The sequence below is a fragment of the Panthera onca genome, chromosome C1 (assembly GCF_046562875.1).
Source record: "Panthera onca isolate mPanOnc1 chromosome C1, mPanOnc1 haplotype 2, whole genome shotgun sequence".
Lineage (NCBI taxonomy): Eukaryota > Metazoa > Chordata > Mammalia > Carnivora > Felidae > Panthera > Panthera onca.
In genome coordinates this window covers 61,658,195-61,679,467 of record NC_138346.1, presented here as the reverse complement: position 1 = coordinate 61,679,467, position 21,273 = coordinate 61,658,195, and the positions used below count along the sequence as shown (strand labels likewise).

At 37.6% G+C, this 21,273-nt stretch overlaps 1 protein-coding gene across 2 annotated transcripts in view; it reads left to right on the top strand.

Moving 5' to 3' along the window:
- Window positions 1-20,264, top strand: part of DCAF17 (DDB1 and CUL4 associated factor 17) — a 33,815-nt gene extending 13,551 nt beyond the window's left edge. For both annotated transcript variants that reach the window (XM_081796366.1, XM_060621624.3), the window contains exons 7-14: window positions 112-216; window positions 514-619; window positions 8,758-8,900; window positions 12,489-12,598; window positions 16,101-16,191; window positions 16,826-16,909; window positions 18,776-18,931; window positions 19,708-20,264. In XM_081796366.1, the coding sequence (XP_081652492.1) occupies window positions 112-216; window positions 514-619; window positions 8,758-8,900; window positions 12,489-12,598; window positions 16,101-16,191; window positions 16,826-16,909; window positions 18,776-18,931; window positions 19,708-19,854 (942 nt within the window). In that variant the 3' untranslated portion in view covers window positions 19,855-20,264. The remainder of the gene's footprint in view (window positions 1-111; window positions 217-513; window positions 620-8,757; window positions 8,901-12,488; window positions 12,599-16,100; window positions 16,192-16,825; window positions 16,910-18,775; window positions 18,932-19,707) is intronic.
- The last annotated feature ends 1,009 nt before the right edge of the window (window positions 20,265-21,273 follow it).

Sequence of the window (21,273 nt, the reverse complement as noted above, 5' to 3'; positions counted from 1 at the left end):
GGCAGTGATGTCGTGGTGACCTGAATATTAAGCAAAGCACAAACCACTGTGAACACTCAAGAGGATTGGCCTTCTGGTCTTTTCTCAGGTGATATCTGCCTTTCCCCTCAGATTTTCGGGAACGTTACAGATGCTACCTTGTCTCATGGGATACTGATTGTGATGTACAGCTCAGGACTGGTCAGACTCTATAGCTTCCAAGCCATCATTGAACAGGTACAGAAGCCTGAAATTTGCCATATTATAATAACTTGAATTTTGGACTGAGGTATGATTTTTTTTTAATGAGATGCTTTAGAGTAAGGCACTTGTGTAGATTTCAACTCTACAAAACTGTGCAAATGCAGAAAGACAAAGTAAAGTTTAAAAGAGGGTGGGAGGATAAATAGAAAGGCCCTTTAAATAAAGACATTTTCTCTGTCAGATACATGTGAATTTAATTTTTTCTCTCTCCAGACAGCAAATAAGTGGGTGCTAAAGCCACCGTTTTTGTTTGTTTTGTTTTGTTTTTAGTTCATGCAACAGAAACTTGACTTAGGGTGTGCATGCAGATGGGGTGGGACTGCTGGAACTGTAGGAGAGGCTCCTTTTGGCATTCCTTGTAATATTAAAATCACAGGTATGGCTACTATGTAGCATTTTTTTCACCTTAAAAAATAAGTGGTCATATAAATAGTTATTTATTGTAATCACCCAGTGTTTTCTCATAATTTAATTATAAACTCAATTCATTTTACTTCTATATAGCTTATTCCTTGCTACTGAATAGGTATTGACAAAATCTATCAGCTATTCATTGAACTGAACACCTAGTGATACTGAGTCTTGCTTGGCATTTAACTAGCAGAAGGCAAAGCCCAGCATCACTGAGAAGAGAAATGTAAATTAAAGTTATCCTAAGATACATCTTTTCAGGTTTTCAGCTATCAAAAAGTTACTAATGGGGTTGTTAAAAGTACAGTATAGAAGTATATAAGAATATAAAACTATATAAAACTATAGTCATTTATTGTTGGAGTCATTTGTGGAGGACAGTTTGTCAATATGCAGCAAAGTTTTAAATATATATATTCCTTGAACAATTCCATGTCTAGGAATTTATACCAGATACATTCATATGTGTACAAAAATGACAAATGTACAAGTGTAACATTATTTCTAATAGCAAGTGGTTAGAAACAATGTATAATTGATAGGTGACACTAATATTATTTCATTGTTTGGCCGTATCATAAATTAAGTGTTACAAAGAAAGAATTTTTTTGTATTGTTGCAGAGCAACTCCCAATATATATTAATAAATGATAAAAAGGAGTGTAAAACTGTACATAAAAAGCTTCATTTGTATAAAGAATTTGTATTCACATGTTAAAAATGTACACATGAGCATATACTTTTAGATTTGCTTGGAATATATGGAAGGACACACAAAAACCTGATAAACAGTAGTTTCCTCTGAGGGATACAGATGAAAGGAAGACTTATTTTTCATTTTGTATCTTGTGATACTTTTTGAATGTGGTGCCTACATTACCTTCACCAAAATGTGGTTCCATGTGTATGCATGTACACCCACACACACAGCTCCCTGAAGTTTTAAGAACTTGACCTGTGTATCATTCTATGGATGAACTTTGAATTTGTTGAACCAGTTCACTGCTTTGGACATTTAGGTTGTTTTTAATTTTCTGTGATTACAGATAACTAGTAATGCTTGAATCAATTATGTCATTGTGGGCGGCAGAATGGCCATTTGAAAAGATTCTGTCATTCCTTCTACCTTTAATAACTGACATTTTTCTGTAAATAAAAACTTTCACTCATCACCTAGGGATTGAACTGTAATTCCTCCTAAAAAGTCAAGGTAAATACTTACTCTTTCTCTTTAAGTATCAGTATTCAAGCAAGGATTTAGTGTTAATAGTCATGTCCAAGGTGGCAAAATATTTTAGAGGTCAGCACACATATATAATCACAGTGGACTCATGGATTTTCATCTATCCAAAATTATATAGTTACAGCCATTATTCTTCATGATGTTCAAATTGCCCCAAATTTGGCCAGTGAGAGCTCCATTTTGACATACCCCAAGAGTCTTGGGGAATTCCCTTGCTCTTCTGGAACAATAATGTATCCTAGGTTTACCTTTTACTTTCCTTGTCCTCGATGTGACAAGGAGAGAACACTCTCATTGACTGTGTTAGTGTGCTAGGACTGCTGTAACACCACAAACTGATAGCTTTAAGCAACAGAAATTTAATCTCTTACAGCTTTGGAGGCTAGAAGTCTGAAATTAAAGCATTGACAGAGACCACCTCAGGTCCTCTGAAGGCTCTAGGAAAGAATCCTTCCTTGCTTCTTCTGGCTTCTAGTTGTTGCTGACAATCCTTGGCATTTCTTGGTTTGTGGCAGCATTGCTGCCCACTCTGCCTGTCTTCACATGGCCTTCTTCACTCTGTTGTCTTCAAATCTCTCTCTCTCCTTATAAGAACACCAGTCATGGGTTTTAGGACCCACCCTTATCCAGCATGATCTCTGCAAAGACCCTGTTTCCAAATAAAGTCATATTCACCAATACCAGGGGTTAGGGGTTCGACATATCTTTTTGAGGGGCACATTTCAACCCAAAACATAGACCAAGATCTAGTTGTGCTCAATGCAGCTGGGTGTCTTTATTTTTGGTGAACAGAGCTGGGAAATATATTAAAACAAAAACCTTTTAGTTCATTCTCATATTTCTAAATTTGTTCTTTGATTTTTTTTAACTTTTTTTTTTTTTTTGAGAGAGAGAGAGAGAAAGACAGACACAGAATGCACGTGGAGGAGGGACAGAGAGAGAGGGAGATACAGAATCTGAAGAAGGCTCCAGGCTCTGAGCTGTCAGCACAGAACCCAGTGGGGGGCTCGAACTCATGAGCCGTGAGATCATGACCTGAGCCGAAGTTGGACGCTTAACCGACTGAGCCACCCAGGAGCCCCAATTCTTCTTTGATTTTATATTTGTATTTCTTTTGGCTCCCACTGAACTTCTTGATTCCTAGTGAAACTTTATCCTATAATATATATGTGATAATCTTAAAATTGCCATATCAATGCTACTACTGAAAACTAAAGTACAGTGTGAAGGTTAAGATTTCTCTGCAGTTCCTTTTGTCCTTAGTGTACAGCCCAATAAGTGTACTATCAGAGTAATGTGTTCAAAGATTGCTTGAAATTATTTTTCTGTGTCATTAGGTTACCAATTTTATGTAATTAGGTTCATTTGTTTTAGTTTTTCAATTTTAGGTTTATTTTTTCCCTTTTGACTTTATTCTTGAAGTTGTAAAATGTGTATGTTTTAATGGTCAAAACTATATAAAAAGATATAGTCTGAGAAACTTTGCTGCTATCCATAAAAGTCCTTCCATTCTGTTACTTCCCTCCCCCAATTCCACCCTGCCCCTATAAGTAATCATTATTTTTAGTTTCTAGGTTATGCCTCTGTTGTTTCTTTTCATAAAAATAAGCAAACATGGAGGGGCGCCTGGGTGACTCAGTTAGGTAAGCATCCGACTTCGGCTCAGGTCGTGATCTCATGGTTTGTGGGTTCGAGCCCCGTGTCAGTCTCTGTGCTGACAGCTCGGAGCCTGGAGCCTGCTTCGGATTCTGTGTCCCCCTCTCCCTCCGCCCCTCCCCCGCCTGTGCTCTGTCTCTCTCTGTCTCTCAAAAATAAATAAATGTAAAAAAAAAATTTTTTTTTTTTTTTTTTTTAAATAAGCAAACATGCATATGTATTCTTTAAATGTTACCTTCTTGGGGCGCCTGGGTGGCTCAGTCGGTTAAGTGTCCACCTTCAGCTCAGGTCACAATCTTGTTACCTTCTTGGGGCGCCTGGGTGGCTCAGTCGGTTAAGTGTCCACCTTCAGCTCAGGTCACAATCTTGCGGTCGGTGAGTTCGAGCCCCGCGTCGGGCTCTGGGCTGACGGCTGACGGCTGGGAGCCTGGAGGCTGCTTCCGATTCTGTGCCTCCCTCTCTCTCTGCCCCTCCCCCATTCATGCTCTGTCTCTCTCTGTCTCAAAAATAAATAAACGTTAAAAAAAAAAAAATCTTAAAAAAAAAATTTTTTTTTAAATAAATAAATGCTCCCTTACACCAAATGTAGTATATTGTATACTCTGTTCCGTACCTTGTATTTTCATTAAACATGTAAATGTTAAAGCAAACATTTATTTAACAGAAGAAATATATAAGATTAGTACCTATATTTTATTGAGATAAAGTTGATGTATAGCATTAGATTAGTGTCAGCTGTACTTGCCAGTGATTCCTCATAGAATATTATTAAGGCCAGACGTGAGGCAAAGAGGAACTCTTGATGGTTTTGTTCCTTAGCCATATTTGTCCCAGGAGCCACCTCTATACCTGTAAAATTACAAATAGAGACTGTAGTCAAGCATATGGTAGCCACCTTTCGCCAAACCCGACATGCTGTCACCCACAAATTCAAAAGGTGGCCCTCCAAAGCCTTGATATCCTGACTACAGCTCAAGAAGACACTTATGCTAATATTGAGACTAAATGTTATGTATATATCCCAGATGACTCTAATCTCTATCAAAAGTTTTAGCAGACATGCACACACAAATTAAAGCAATGTCTGACTCTTCTCATTCTCTCAGTGAGTGGGTTTCTTCCTGGTTTAGCGGACATGGATAGTCTTGGTGGAAAACACTTCCACTAGCTATGATAGTAATTATGCTAGTCTTTTTTATTATGGGGACTATTGTTGCTACATGCTCTGTGTAAAGATGTCAGACAAATTATCTCAATGATGACTGTAGGAAACATCCTATTCTTATGATGAGACCTCACGCATGCCTCCAACTCAAAAATATCTGCAACTAGGAGCCCTTCCTGTAGTGAAATAGCTCAGGGTTTTTATGCCTCCCATTAGGTAGGACCTGCAATCCCTTTCAGCCTGAAGAAGCTACAGGAGATGAGAGCTTCACCCTTCAACACCCCTTAAGAATAAGGATGATAAAAATCCCATAGCAGGGAATGAGACAGGGAAACTGAAGGGGACGCCATGAGAGAAAAAGCTGGGTTTTTTCCCCTTTGCTTCTTTTCTGGCTTCTCTTCCTGCTGGGACCTGCATCTCTACCCCACATTACACATGCCTTATAATGAAAACAGCCTAAGCCCTTCTTGTAAGGGACGAGGAGTTGATGACGCTCTAGAATAAATGACATCTAAGGAAGGCCCAGGTGAGAATGACTGGACGAAGCTATCATATGTGCATTGCAGGCCACGAGAGCTAGACATCTCTACACCAAGACCCCCTGGCTCCTAGGAAGAGAACCTGAGCCCTCATCTTTGTTCTAACCATTTCTTGGATGCCTGAGAGGACACATACACGAGACTGCCATCCTCAATAAAAAAACCCAGACCCCAAGCAGTGATGAGACTCGTGCTTCTTTCCTCTCTCAGTCTCCCGGACAGTTCATCTGTATCTGTTTGCTCTATATCTTCAATAAACTCTACTTTCACCTAAAAAAAAAAAAAAAAAAAAAAAAAAAAAAAAATTTAAATTTTTGTGTACACTACAAAGTGACCACTGCAGTAAATCTAGTTACTACTTTCACCATATAGTTGACCCCCTTCCCCTATGATAACCATCAGTCTGTTTTCTGTCTCTAGGAATTCCTATAAATAATGCCCCAATGAACATAGGGGTGCATATATCTTTTCAAATTAGTGATTTTATTTTCTTTGGGTAAATAACCAGTAGTGGAATTGCTGGATCATATGGTAGTTCTATTTTTAATTTTTTGAGGAACCTCCGTGCTGTTTTCCTTAGTGGCTGCACCAATTTACATTCCCAGCAACAATGCACAAGAGTTCCCTTTTCGTTACATCCTCTCCAACTGCTATTGTTTCTTATCTTGTTTTTTTTAATTTTAGAGTGTGAGTGGGGGAGAGGGGTGGCAGGGGGAGAGAGAGAGAGGGAGAGAGAGTATCTTAAGCAGGCTCCACACTCAGCACAGAGCCTGATGCAGGGCTCAATCCCACAACCCTGGGATCATGACCTGAGCTAAAATCAAGAGTCAGATTCTCAACCAACTGAGCCACCCAGGCACCCCTCTTATCTTTTTCATAATAGACGTTCTAACAGGTGTGAGGTTTTGATTTGCATTTCCCTGATATATTCCCTATATTTTAAAATTACAGAAAAATCTTACTATAGCTATTCTTTTATAAACAATACAACATTTTGTACAATTTATATTAAAACTCTGAAGTATTGCTTGACCTTTCACAGACTCAAAGCATTGTAATCATTATTATTATTTTCTTTTTCATGCCTCTCTTTTCACAGTCTAGCAAGTAGGAACCCCTTTTGCTGACTCTGTTATTCTTTTAATACTACCCTGCCATCCTATAAATACCCTTTATCACAACAACTAGATGGTTCAGAAGGATCTTAAAATTTCCTCATGACAAGACATAGAATCAGCTACTCTCTGAGAACTTCTAGCACTCTAGTTGAAAATAGTATTAGAGATCAAAATTTCAGGTTACTGGGGACCCATCAGAATTGTGATTAGCAGAGTCCCACTGCTACTCTGGGGCCATTTTTAGCAACTGCTGAGAAAAGTATTTCTTTTTAAGTGTATCTTTTTGCATTGATTTTCTTCTGGTGTTAATACCTATTTTATATTCTCTATAACATATCTACTTAAAATTTTAGCCCCAAATTCAAACTCCAATTATATTTTTTCTTTTTTTATAATTTTTTGTCATCCACCATCATTCCATAGCTACTATATTATCACATATGATGTTTGTATTTCTTTCATAATTTATCTAACATTTTTAGCTGAGTTTTCTGTTGGGTTCATTTTTTCCTCATTAAGAAGACTTCTTTATATATTAAGAATATTACTGGGGCGCCTGGGTGGCTTGGTCGGTTAAGCTTCCGACTTCAGCTCAGGTCATGATCTCTCAGTCTGTGAGTTCGAGCCCCGCGTCGGGCTCTGTGCTGACAGCTCAGAGCCTGGAGCCTGTTTCAGATTCTGTGTTTCCCTCTCTCTCTGCTCCTCCCCCGTTCATGCTCTGTCTCTCTCTGTCTCAAAAATAAAAAAATAAAACGTTAAAAAAAAAAAATTAAAAAAAAAAAAAAAAAAAAGAATATTACTTTCTTCCTAAAAGCTTTTTTAAAAAAAGCACTTTAAATATATTTGATATGTTTATACCTGTCTCTTCCTCAGCACTGTCAGTTTGTGAATTCACTTTTCATTATTTTTCTCCTATATATAGGAGCCAGTAGTAAAGTGTCTTATGAAGAGGCCTAATAAAGCACACACTTCTTTTTTTTTTTTTTTTAAGATTATTTATTTATTTTGAGAAAGAGAACACAAGCAAGGGAAGGGCAGAGAGCGGGGGCGGGGGGGGGGGGGGGGGAGAAAGAAAATCCCAAGCAGATTCCCTGCTGTCAGCTCAGAGCCCAACACAGGGCTTGATCTCACAAAACGATACGATCATGACCTGAGCCCAAATCAAGAGTCGGAAGCTTAAGCGACTGAGCCACCCTGGCAACCCAAAGCACACACTTATATATGTAACTTAGGGCTCTTGAGTGAATGGGTCTTTCTAAGGCAAGCCCCTTTACTGGCAGTGTTGGCCTCATAACCAAAGATTAAACACTAAAAGCAAAAGGGTAAAGAAAGAGTCCCAAGTAACCACTTGCCGAAACAGAATGTTTGGTATATTCTAAAGCTGTAGTACCTTCCACTTACGCACTTGTGTAAGAGTGCATCTGTTTTACTCTACTTAAAATTAGTTGACCCAAAGACAACTAATGACCTGAGCTAAAATCAAGAGTCAGATTCTCAACCAACTGAGCCACCCAGGCACCCCTCTTATCTTTTTCATAATAGACATTCTAACTAAAAGGCACCAACAGATATTTATTTTATGGTGTTAGTCTCTACAAGACAGTGAATGGCTAGATTTATCTAAACTAGTTAACTTATCTAAAGATAATACTAGTGTTAGTCGCCATCCTTTAATAAAGCTACCTCTGTGACAGGACCTGTCCTAAGTGGTTACATTCATTATGACTAATATCACTTACATACTGGAAATCTTAAGACTGCTCGTATAAAATTTGCTAAGTATAACCTGTTAGTCTGGAATATGGAAGATCTCTTCCTCACATCTGAAGGAAATTATTAGACCTAATTATGTTGTAGGATTGTTATGAGAGTTGGAAATTGTGTGTAACTCAGAATCGAATACATAGATGTCTAGTAAATGGTAGCTGTTTTTATTAGGTGTACTTTGTCATTTTTTGCTATCATAAGCACCTTCGGTCCACTTTTTTATCTCCACTCAGCTGCAGGTCACACATGCCCTGGAAACAGATGTCTAAACTAGTTAACTTATCTAAAGATAATACTAGTATTAGTCGCCATCCTTTAATAAAGCTACCACTGTGACAGGACCGGTCCTAAGTGGTTACATTCATTATGACTAATATCACTTATATACTGGAAATCTTAAGACTGCTCGTGTAACATAAAGTTGACTTCTTGCATAACATTTGTTGCCTACCAGCTTTCTCTTTTCTTAGCAATCAGCCCTTTCCTGATTATATTTTATTTCTTAAATGTAGTAATTTCTCGTTAATGAAAGTTCATAGATGATGCATGCATCATGAATGTTCCAAGGCTACCAGAACAGAGAAACTAATAAATTCCTTTTGCCCATCTCTACAGACTCACCACCACTGCTTTTTGAGGTGTCCTCCCTGGAGAATGCTTTCCAGATTGGAGGCCATCCTTGGCACTATATCATCACACCTAATAAGAAGAAACAGAAAGGAGTTTTCCATATTTGTGCCCTGAAAGATAATTCCTTGGTAAATCATGAGTGATCAGACTTTTTAGTAGTAAATGTATATCAGAAATTCTTCATTTTCTACTTTGTATTAAGAATTCCTAAGAATTTTTGTTTGTGTTAATAATTTGTAAACAATGTTAGGTACAGAAGGATACAAAGAATATAACAAACGCCTGTGTATACTACCAAGAATTTAAAAACATTAACATTTGAAAATGCTTAGTGACCAAAGATTTCTCATGGGATCTCGTGCAGTGCAACACATCTCCCAAGCTCCATAGTGGGAATTATTGTTGCAGTATGTTCAGGCTGCCTCTGAACTTGCTGGTGGAATGTGTAGTTGATTCTGTTTTTTCGTGGTTTGCTGCTATTTGCTTTCCAGAGCAGAAGCAGGTAGAACTCTGTTGGTCACAATGTAAGCACTGAAACACTTTGAATTTTCAAGAACTTTAGTTATTTACGGCAGAATAGGAAGAAATGATAAGACATGGTAAGACAATAGAAATTTCTACTCCTTGAATTCATTTTTATTTTCTTTTTGAAAATGATTTAGGCATTGATTTATCATTTAATTTAATTTAATTTAATTTAATTTAATTTAATTTAATTTAATTTAAAGAGTGCCTAATGTGGGCCAGGCATGGCTGGGGACACCTTCCTTCCTTCAAGTTGCTTATGCTCTCTGAAGCACACATGTAGATAAGTAAGATGCAGTCTGTTAACGTACAGTAATTAAGATAAGTGCCAAAGAGTGGATGCACAGTGATGATGGGTAGAGGGGTTGCATCTTTGTTTTCTGTTGCTGAGTTAGTGTAGTTTATTTCTGGAACCTCCTGATATATGAGATGAACTTAATTTTTCTGAAGCAGACTCCACTTATTCCATATCCATCTCTTCCAGGACCGTGCTCAATCAGTCACTGTTCGATTCAGTGGCTTTTAGAGTCACAGGCCTCCTTACACCACACTGAAGATCAACATAGTCTTGGGTCCAGTTATCTATTTCTGTTGATGTCGCCACCAGGGAACACTATGTATAGTGTCTTCTAGTTTCCTTCTGTTGGAACATTGTTCCCTTCCATTTTCTCATTTACCTGTCACATGTGGCAGCTCCAGTGACGTCCTCTTTTACAGTGGCCTCTCTAGATAGAGGCTGTCATGACAAGTCTGTGATTTCATTATTCACCTCTCAGCCAGTGAACATTCTGCAACCACCAGGACCTATCATAGCTCTCTTTCACTTAACTTTTCCATCCTGTCAAACCCCGTACAATTCTAGATATTCTTTTTATATAAGAACAGATAATATATATTATTGTGTGTGTGTGTGCACGTGCGTGTGCACACACATACACACACACACACACAAAATGGCTTCCAGCATCTATACCAAGCATGTCTATCAAGTACTGTCCTGTAATAACTGATTATAACATCTAGTCAAATCTGTATTTCTTTTTTTTTATTTTATTTATTTATTTTTTTTTTAATTTTTTTTTCAACGTTTTTTATTTATTTTTGGGACAGAGAGAGACAGAGCATGAACGGGGGAGGGGCAGAGAGAGAGGGAGACACAGAATCGGAAACAGGCTCCAGGCTCCGAGCCATCAGCCCAGAGCCCGACGCGGGGCTCGAACTCACCGACCGCGAGATCGTGACCTGGCTGAAGTCGGACGCTTAACCGACTGCGCCACCCAGGCGCCCCTCAAATCTGTATTTCAACATATTCATAACTAATTGCCAAATCCAGGGAAAGGTTTCAATCCTTTTGCCAGACAGCTTTCTGGTAAGGACGTTAATTTAAGGATGCATATGCCCTTTACTTCCCCACCAGTCAGTCAAAAGAGTAGATTACCCAAAAACACATGCAGCCAAACTGAAGAATTCAGAAAATGTTTCATAGCTTCCTATTAAACTGAGCTTTAAAATCTAGCATTCAAGCACATAATAAAAACTGCAGAAGCTGGTGATAATGCTGTCTTATATTTAAAAGATCATATTTCTTTTGCATGTTATAGTTATTACAATGAAGAGAATCGTCTAAAGGAAGATATGTATAGTATGTGCATGTTTGATATTAAAGGAACATCTGGAGCTAATGCCATCTTGGATATGTTAATTTTAGTGTTAGCAAGCAAGGTATTTAATTCCATTGATTTTCTTATGTATATACAATGTGATAATACCACCGTTCCTATTAGAAATTATTAGGATACTTATAAAAATTCCTTAAAAATTAAAACATTCACTAGTACTAGTATGTGTTAAATTCCATTTTTTTTTTAGCATGGAATTCAAAAAAGTAGCCCCCACCTACTTCTCTAGTCTCATGACTGGACACCATGCGTATTTTCTAGGAGCCAGAATTAAAATTTTTATTCATGTGTATCCACACACATGCTGTATGGATTAACATTTTTGTGCTTCAGATTTTGCCATCTCTTGTAGCCATTTTGTACTCATCCTTTAAGGCTTACTTCAAGCTCTTTTTTTCATCCTGAAATTCTGCTCACTTGGGTTGAATGCTTGATAATATCCTGTGTGTGGCTTGATCACTTTGTTTTCTACACCATCTTATTCTTTTCTGTTCTGTTTGTGTTTCTGCCTCCCTTTTTGATAATGAGATTTTGACGGCAAGGGTTATGTTTAGTTCATGTGTGGTCTGAACACCTAGTGTGATACTTGAGACATAGTATCCTGTCAGTATATGCTAGTGAAATTAGTAAGTTAATCTTTCAAAAATATGAGTATCTAATAGGAAAGGTGGTATCACTTCATTTCGTGTTGGAAAAATTAAAGAAATTAAATGAAATTAATGTATCCATGCTGGTATTAGTTCCCAGTGCTCCTTTGTATAAGGTAAAACATTTATGTACATATGTGATCATATATCACGGAGGTAACTTCTCTTTATTTTAATGTCTAAATGTCCTGCCATGAAATAAATCTCTCCTTGCCTAAAAGGCTAAGCAGACCTAAAAGGCTATTAGACCATTTCCTCATTATTAGAGGTTAACATCTGACTTATCCAAAAAGATTATGTGACCCGTTTCTGAGATTTTAGATTGGGTTGCATATTTATTTGTGTGCTACTCACGCTTTTTGATAGTTTATTAGGGATGGGCAAGGGAAGAAGAAGTTGTAGGGGACTGCATGTGCATAATTATACAGAGTTATATAATGGAAAGTCCTTGGGCTTTGGAGTCAGAGCTGCTGTTTTGCAGCTGCAAAACACTGAGCAAATGATTTGTCCTCTTTGTGATTTTATCTTCATCAAAATGGGGGTAGTCATATGTGCTTTGAGTATTGTTAAAATCAAATGAAATGGCTCTAAAACATCTACTGCAATGTCTGACACAAAATAGATGCTTGAGATAGGATTACTGTTAGGTTGTTATTTGTGAGGCAAACTGTATGGTACAGAGTAGATGTTCTGGATTTCTCAAGTATGACTGCCCGAATTCAGTTCTTCTGCATATCCCAGTTCAACTGTTGATATTTTCTTTTCCCTGTAGCTTTGATTTACTGATCTATCATTGACGTTAGATTTGAAAACTTATTTTATTCTCCATTAATCTTTATTTTCAATATTTTTTCCCCAACTTTAGGCAAAAAATGGGATCCAAGAAATGGAATGTTGTTCTCTAGAATCTGACTGGATCTATTTTCATCCTGATGCTTCTGGTAGAATAATACATGTTGGCCCCAATCAGGTCAAGTGAGTATTTTTTTAAATTTTTTTTTAAGTTTACTTATTTATTTTGAGAGAGAGAGAGAGAGAGGGCAAGCGAGCACAAGTAGGGGAGGAACAGAGAGAGAGAGAGAGAGAGAGAGAGAGAGAGAGAGAGAGAGAGAGAATCCCAAGCAGGCTCCACACCAGCAGCGCAGAGCCTGATGCAGAGCTTGACTTCATGAACCCTGAGATCATGACCTGAGCTGAAATCAAGAACCAGATGCTTAACCAACTGAGCCACCCAGGTGCCCTTCAAGTGAGTATTTTCATTAGTTGCTTTAAAGCGAAAAGTAGCTTTTGGAAGCATTTATTGGCGTGTTTATTTTTGCCAGCTCACTGCTGACCCAATTACAGAAATAATTAGCTTGTTGTAGGTTGCTTCCTCAGAGAACCTGACTTTATTCTTTCAGCCTCCTCATTACTGTTTGTAGATATTACATTTAAATAAATTCTTTGGTGGATGATATATGGGTAAAAGGAGATTCAGATTGGCTTGTCTTCATCAGGTTTTAATTCTCTAGGATTAATGAGAGATGATTGTTTTTGGTGTAAAAGATAGCTTTAGTGCAGGAGTTGTTTGAAGTGAACCTTGTTTTGTTTTGTTGACCCACATCTACATCCAGGTGACCTTTCCTTCCTTGAAATACTCTTCATTTGGCTTCCCCGACACCACAGTTCTCCTGAATATTTCCCTCCCTCTTTGATGTGTCTTTCTTCATATCCTTTCATGTTCATCCTCTTCTAGAGGAAGTCTTCCAGACTTTAATTATTACATGTCCTCAGGATTTAGACCCTATTTTCTTCTCACTCTTCATTCCCTTTCTGCATGATTCTATTTATTCCTTTGGCTTCAAAGATCATGTGTACACCAAAACTCCAAAATTTATATCCTTGCCCAAATTTCTCATCTAAGCTCAGCCAAAAATCTGGAATTATTCTTAACACTTTGTTACCTTCTTGTCTTTCTTTCATCATATGCATATACTCTTGACTTTTCATATACATATACTCACATACATTGCCCCCCATCTCTCTCTCTCTCTCTCTTTCCCTTTCTCTCTCTCCCTCTTGCTCACCCCCTCCCTGTCCCTTACATACACACACACATACATACACACACACACACACACACACACACATACCTGCACCATATATCCTGTGAATCCTTTGTTGTTGTTATATTACTAAATTTTCCTAAATCCTCCTCTTCCTGCCCTTGGCCATTGTCACCATGTTGGTCAGACCATTGTCATCATTAGCCTGGACTATATTAATAGGCTACCTCCTGGACTCCAAGAATTATTTTTGCACTCTTTAAGTCTATTTTCTTCTCAGCAGTGAGACTGATTTTTAGGAACATTAACAAACACAAAAACCTAACTAAATGGATTCTACTTTAACCTTCTTATGGCTTCTTGTTCCTGAGATAAAGACCAGCATACTTAGTATGGTCTGGAAGATCATCCTCCCACTCAGTTTACTTCAGCAGTGCCGTCATTTCAGAAAGCTGGGGGCTGTTTCCTCTGGAATGTGTTTCCCCTCCCTGTTCTGCCTAATTTCTCTTCATATTTCATGCCCCAGCTTAAATATCCTTTTTTTGCAGAGTCCTTCCCTGAGACCCCTCGTTAGATTCGCTCCCCCATCACATTTTCATTGCACCCACTGTGTCATGTTCTTCTAACACAGCAATTTTAATTAGTTATTTATGTGATCATCTGTTTAAATATCTAGCTTTAGAATCAGCAACTCCATAATGACAGAGAAAGAGTCTGTTTTGCTGATATTTAGAACCCCAGCACTTGAACATAGTGCTTAGCACAGAGTAGCTGCTCCGTAAGTTTGTTGAATAAGAAAGGTATTGTCTGCGTTATTTATTCCTCATGCTTCATGATGATTAATCTACTTCTCTGGATTGATTATAAAGATGATAAAGGGACTTAATTAAATAAGATGATGAACTTTTATAAAAAGTCTTAAAATCTGTAGTTTAGCTTTATTAAACCATACTTTTAATGTTTGTTGCTACCCACCTTTTAAAAAAAAAAAAAAAAGTTTATTTCTTTTGAGAGAGAGAGCATGCGTGCATGCTTGTGTGTGTATGTGTGTGTGCGTGTGAACGAGCAGGGAAGGGGCAGGGAAGGGGCAGAGAGAATCCCAAGCAGGCTCTGTGCTGACGCAGGGCTCCATCTCACAAACTGGTGAGATTGTGACCTGGGCTGAAATCAAGAGTCAGACACTTACCCCACTGAGCCACCCAGGCACCTCTCCACCCACCTTTTAGTAGTACTTTGAGTTTAAGAAAATAAGAGCCACAGAGTGTGTGCCCTTTTGGCAGGTTCTAAAAGATAGGCACTTTTAAATAATTAAGATAATGAATTGAGTAATTTAAAATACAATCTGATTTCTTTGTCTCTGGCAAAGAAAGCCTCCTGGCTCTCTCTGGCCACTGTGGCTGCTACTCCCTGCTATTCTTTTTGCTTGCATTCTAGATTTTATGCTTTAATAACATTGTGCTTTTGAAGCTTGTTAATGCTGTGAACAGATTTATGTGGGTGGTGAGCAAATTATTTTATTTTCTCTTGCTTAATAAGTTTGATCCATAAGGCCATTTGCACTCAGAAAACCCAAATCTTTAAATATAATCCTACAAAAAAAAAGTGTTAAGTAAATTGCAGTTTTCAAATATTACTCTTTTATGAAAACTCTTAGTTTAGGCTTAGTTGCTAATCGAGTCTCTCCCTTTTTTTAATTTTAATGTTTATTTATTTATTTTGAGAGAAAGAGAGAGCCAGGGAGGGCCAGAGGGAGGAGGAAGGAAGGGAGGGAGAGAGAGAGGGAGTGTGTGTGTGTGTGTGTGTGTGTGTGTGTGTGTGTGGACGAAAGGCAGAAGGGCAGAGAGAGAGAGGGGAGAGAAGGAGGGAGAATCCGAAGCACAGAGCCCGACATGAGTCTCAAACTCACAAACCATGAGACCGTGACCTGAGCCAAAATCAAGTGTCAGACACTTAACTGACTGAGCAACCCCAGGTGCCCCAAATCCAATCTGTCATATAGTTAACTCTGAGTATTGGTCATTAATATCTCATGATAGATTCAGAAGTAAAAAATGCCAATATCTAGTATAATGCCATTGTTAAAACTGAAACATTAAAGACTTGTTGCAGGACAACAAAGATAAGGTTCTTTAAGAGTAACTTTCAGTAAGCCAGTTTGAAAGATGGCTTAAGCCTGAGGAAGCTGCTTCATTACCTACCTCAGGAGTACCTGTTGTCACAGGTTTTTCTGTCTAACAAAATCTCTGAATTTGAAGGAGTTTCTGGACACTTAAGTGATCAGACATGAACATTTCAGACTACTCAGGAGGAGAGAACTAACTCAGTGTTGTTACTGTACTTTTCATTTGTTAAGTTTTATTTCAGTAGTTCAACTTTACCACTTTGATGGTGTGTTGAGGTCTTAGGTTCTTAGAATCTTTTTTCCTTTTCAGAGTTTTAAAGCTAAATGAAGTAGAAAATAATAGTGCCCAGCATCAGATCTCTGAAGACTTTGTCATTTTGGCCAACAGGGAGAAGAACAAAGTAAGTCAGGAGTACTTTAAAATTCTTTGTATATCACTGTCTTTCTATTTGAGAATATAGTATGCAAATGTGTTTGTCTTTCGCTGCGGCTGAAAAGAACAGCACAATCCTGTAGAAATCTGAGTGTTTTTGTCTGCATAGGGAGCTAGGCTTAGCCTCATGCACAGCTGAGATTTGAAAAGAGGTGGTTATATTAAGCTGTCTTCTGCTAATTTCTGTTTCCTTTCTGGGTTTCTCTTTTAGTTTTTATTGATGAGTTATCGACCTTTGGGTTTAATTAATTGTGCAAACTTGGAGTCAGTTGGGTTAAATATGAATCAGAAATCACATACCATGCTTTAACTCCAGGTAGTTGTTTTCTTTTAGTGTGCAAATTAAGAGCATGAATAAAATTATGTGGAGAGAAATTTCTAAAAGCAGATCCACTGCTTTTGGTATTTTATCCATTAATTTATTATAGTAAAGTATTTTTGCTAATTGGAGGATCAGAAATCTGCTTTAGAATTTTCTCAGTAGAAGAAAGAATTATGGGTGTTGGAGAAGGGTTGATTGTTTAACCAAATTTAATACAATTTTGCTATTTGCTGTACATGATAGGACTCATCATATCTTTTTATTTGTCTCCATATGATAGAATGAAAACTTACTCACTGTTACAGCTTCTGGACGGGTGGTGAAAAAAAAATTTAACCTTCTGGATGATGACCCAGAACAAGAGGTATTACTTTAGCCAGACATAGCAAACCAAATGAGTGCGTACTAGCCCTATGGTTTTTAAATTATGCTTCCCAAACTCTGGGGTAGAGGTTCGGGGTGAGCAGTTCCATACAGACTTCGTTGGTAGGATTGTGCGTGCTGTTTCAACCAATGCGTCCCCATCATCTGCTCTTCTCATATTAGAATTATTCATAAGATTTTGTTTGCAGGAAGATTTATAGAGCCAAAATAATTTGAAAACACTACTAGCTTATTACTTGTTAATATACACAGGGTTTTTTCCTTTTCTTTCTTTTTTTTTTTTTTTTTTTTTTTTTTTTTTTTAACGTGCACACTTTGTAGGGAAATATATCCTGATGACTTTATGGCTTTTCCTTTACAAGACACAGATATGTTTATTAACGATTGCGGGCCAGGGAAGAAGGGTGTGAGGGTGTGGTAAATTAGTTCAGCCTGTGGCCTGAACTTGACATTGCCAGCCACTGAGCTAATACATTTTTATCCTTTTCTTTTAAAGAGGCATTGAAAGTTCTTATGAAATCAACTGGCAGTGATAATGCTTTGAATATATAACCATTGCATGAATACAAAGTCTATTTAGACCAGATAATTGTATTCGTTCTGTGACCATTTCTAGGTAGAAATATTAGAGTAGCCTTCTAAGGATAGTTTTTGAAAATCTTTTTCAAAGGTTAGAGGTTTCCCAGTATGTGGCTGCACTCCAAAAAGTATGTGGCTGCATGCCATATATATATGGCAACAATAATTAACAAGGAGAAGGTGGTAGCAAAAAGAGAGATAGTCTCCATCAAGAGCTTAGAAAACAAGGTTTAGCCTGCAAAGGAAAAACCAAAAGGGATTGTAACTAAAAGCTATAAAATCACTGACACCCAGGCAAGAAGTCACTCTTTGAAGTTTGACCAAGGTAATATTAAGGCAAAAAAGTAAATAAAAAGGAACCATGTATAATAAATCTGATAAAGTTTTATGTTATGGGTAGTAAAGGCAGAAAATATAAGTGGATTAAAAAGTAGTTTTACCAAATGTAAGTGAAGGATTAGTATGTGGTGGTTAAAAGAAACTTGTGCCTGCCAAAATGTGCCTTCCTGTAGCCCATCCTTGGATGGCTGGCACAGATCTGCTTCCCCTGTGAGGCTATTGGAGTCCCAGGTTTTCTTCTTTAAACAGAGTTCTGAGGTTAGATTTTTCTCTTGTAAGTCTTTACCATCATTAGTCATTTCCAAGAAATATCTCTTATCCCAGTTCTGTTCTGTGGGTTGGATTTCAGTTCCTAGTTAATATTCTTCCTCAAATGTAAGCAGCCATTTTTACTTTTTTTTTAGAGAACCAAAAAGAGTTAAAAAAAAAAAAGATGGCAAAGAGAGTCATAAATAGTATGTGATAGGTCATCAGTTCTTCCTGAAATGACTTGTGATTTTCTGGTGTAAGACTCTTCTGACACAGTAGGTAGTTTTTAGGTTTCAGAACTGAGCTGCATATATTTAGTACTATCTGGGAACCAGTGAACACACACGTCAGAGGCAGCAGTTGAACACCTCTTTGGAACTTGGAGAAGTTCTGGGTTGCTGTCATAATAGAGAATTTCAATAATACTTTGGCCAAGATCTGCATAGACTTGAGTCTGTTAGAATCTGTGGGATGCTGCTTAAGTCTTCAGAATCTTGGGACTTTTACTAGGCATAAAAGTAGAGACACATTTCTGCTTATGCTCTCACCCATTCATTCTTCTTTCCACATTTTTAAAATAGAAAGATAATAGAAGAGTTAAACTATGAACAGGAATAATCCTAAGTGGATAACTGGATTTTGCCCCTTTTTCCTCTACCTAACCCATCCGTTCCCTAAGACTTTTAAAATTGTGGACTATGAAGATGAGCTGGATTTGCTTTCTGTGGTAGCTGTTACCCAAATAGATGCTGAAGGAAAAGCTCACCTGGATTTCCACTGTAATGAATATGGAACTTTACTTAAAAGCATTCCACTAGAGGAGTCATGGGATGTGGTGAGTAGAGTCCGTGGAATTCAAAGTTGTAAGAATTTTCTTCATAGGTCACATTCATTGAAACACGTGCTACTGTGTTCATATCAGTCCAGGCTCGCCTGTACCAATGACCACATCAAAGAGGTATCATCCGACCGGACAAAAACGAGTACTTCTTAAACCTTCCTTCCCTGGGAACTAGAGGACGCCTCCTTTCTGGAGGCCCTGAAGATAAAGTTTTATGTTTTATTCTGAGACATGCTGTTTATTTCCTTACCATAGTCTTAGGTTTTCTCACATTTTATAAGTTTGATAACATTTTTAAAAATAGAAGCGTACTGTGTTGAATCCCCCCAGTTATTTAAGAGATGATATCTAAGCATGTAGGGTTTCTAGGCACTCTCAGAAATATCTGTTTACTTTTTTGATTATTATAGTATATAAAAGTTATAAGGAAGAGTAGCTGCCATTTTATCCAATCATTTGTTTTATCAAATATCTGAGAGGTTTAGCAACCTGCCCACTCTCACACAGTGAGATAGAGTACAGGCAATGGAATCCAGGTGTTCCGACTCCTAAGACCAGGGTTCTTTTTATTTTCAACATTTCATGTAATGCCTGCCTCATAAGGAATCTGCATGTTCATAAATAATGACAATAAACTATTTCTAGCAACTGTTTTGCCTCCATGTATATATTTGAAGATCTCTAGCATAGGTGCTATGACATTTTAGTGACACAGTTGTGAATATGGTTGTGTGAAAAGGAGATTTCATTTGGCTGTGTTTTCATTCCAGACATACAGCCATGAAGTCTACTTTGACAGAGACTTGGTACTACACATAGAACAGAAACCCAGCAGGGTCTTCAGCTGCTACGTTTACCAGATGGTATGTGACCCTGGTGAAGAAGAAACAACAAACAGAAGTTGTGAAAAGGAGTGAGATACTTTTAAAACTTGAGATGTAACTCATGAGACTTTTAGCCACATATCCAAGCAACTATGTTCAGTCCTCCTCTCTGTTATCTGTGTAGCAAGTCCTCCAGTATTTTCTAGAAAACATCTTGTATTGACCTCACATGACTGTGACTTCTTTTTTAAATTATTGCCATACAAGTGGTAAGGACTTCATTTTATGGAGAGAGTTTTTTAGAATGACATCCCAAGAAGTCTAGCATTTAGAGCTTTTAGCTAGGTGGTGATGCAAATATCAGGTGTTGGGGAGCACAAAAAAACAAATTGGTGCCAGTTGTTGGGAGAAGGTTACTGATGGAGAAGTGTTAAACATGGTTCTTAAAAGATGGTATGGAATTTTGATTGGTAAGATGACGCAGAAGAGACAAAAAAACAAAAGATGTAAAGGAGTCAGAAAGAAATGCTCCATCCTGTATACCAAACTTTGCCTTAGGGTGAGAAATGAGATCCATAATGTGAAATAATACCTTTGAGCCAAAAATGTGTCATCATGTTTTTTAAATCATATACGTGTATATATGTATATGTTTATATTTATATGTAGCATTAGGAATTGGTTCTAGTTCTCAGATGATCTTTTCTTCCATGGTTTTATTCTCTTGGCTTGGTGTTCCCATTGGTTATTTACATTTCTACCACAGACTAATGTAAAAGATTCCAAGCAAACTTTAAGTGAAAATTTTTCCTGATGTGTAGCCTGTTTAGCTCTGAATATATCGAAGAATGTTGTCCTCATTTCACCATTCTGTTTATTTGGTAAGTTTCCCAGTTCTGCTTAGGCAGTATTTTCGTACCTATGCAATAAGATAAAAGTATCTTGGATCCCCCCAGTTCTGTTCCTTGTGGAAGAGTAGATAAAGTCTCAATTCCTACTAGCGTGGGGACTGACTGATTAGCTAGAAAAGGCTTTTGACTCTGGCTTAGTTGTGAAACAAGTATTTTTGCTTCTTTGTTAGGACCAATATAGATATAATCCTTGAACTCAGATAATCATTCGTCAGATTGTTAAATAAAAGCGATATAAGTCATGGGAGAAAATTGTTTCTTTTTGCTTCCTGTTTGAGAAATCCGGTTGCTGAGATCCACACGTTCAGCACATTTCTCTGATTCAGCCTCAAAAGAAGAACCAGTAAAAATAGAAGGGGAGGAAACAGCAGTGAAAATCATTGCTGAATCAAATTTAAGGTTAAAATATGGGATTGTAGCTTGGATAATTTGCATTAAAACCCTTTAGTGTTCCCTTTGGTTTTGGCCTGACCCCATGTTAAGAATGATGTGAATTCTGCCCTTTTCTGCCTTTGAAGTTTGCAGATAAATGTCAAGCTAATTATGATCAACAGTGCTGAGGAGAAAAAGGTGTTAACCTATTCCAGACATCAAGAAATTA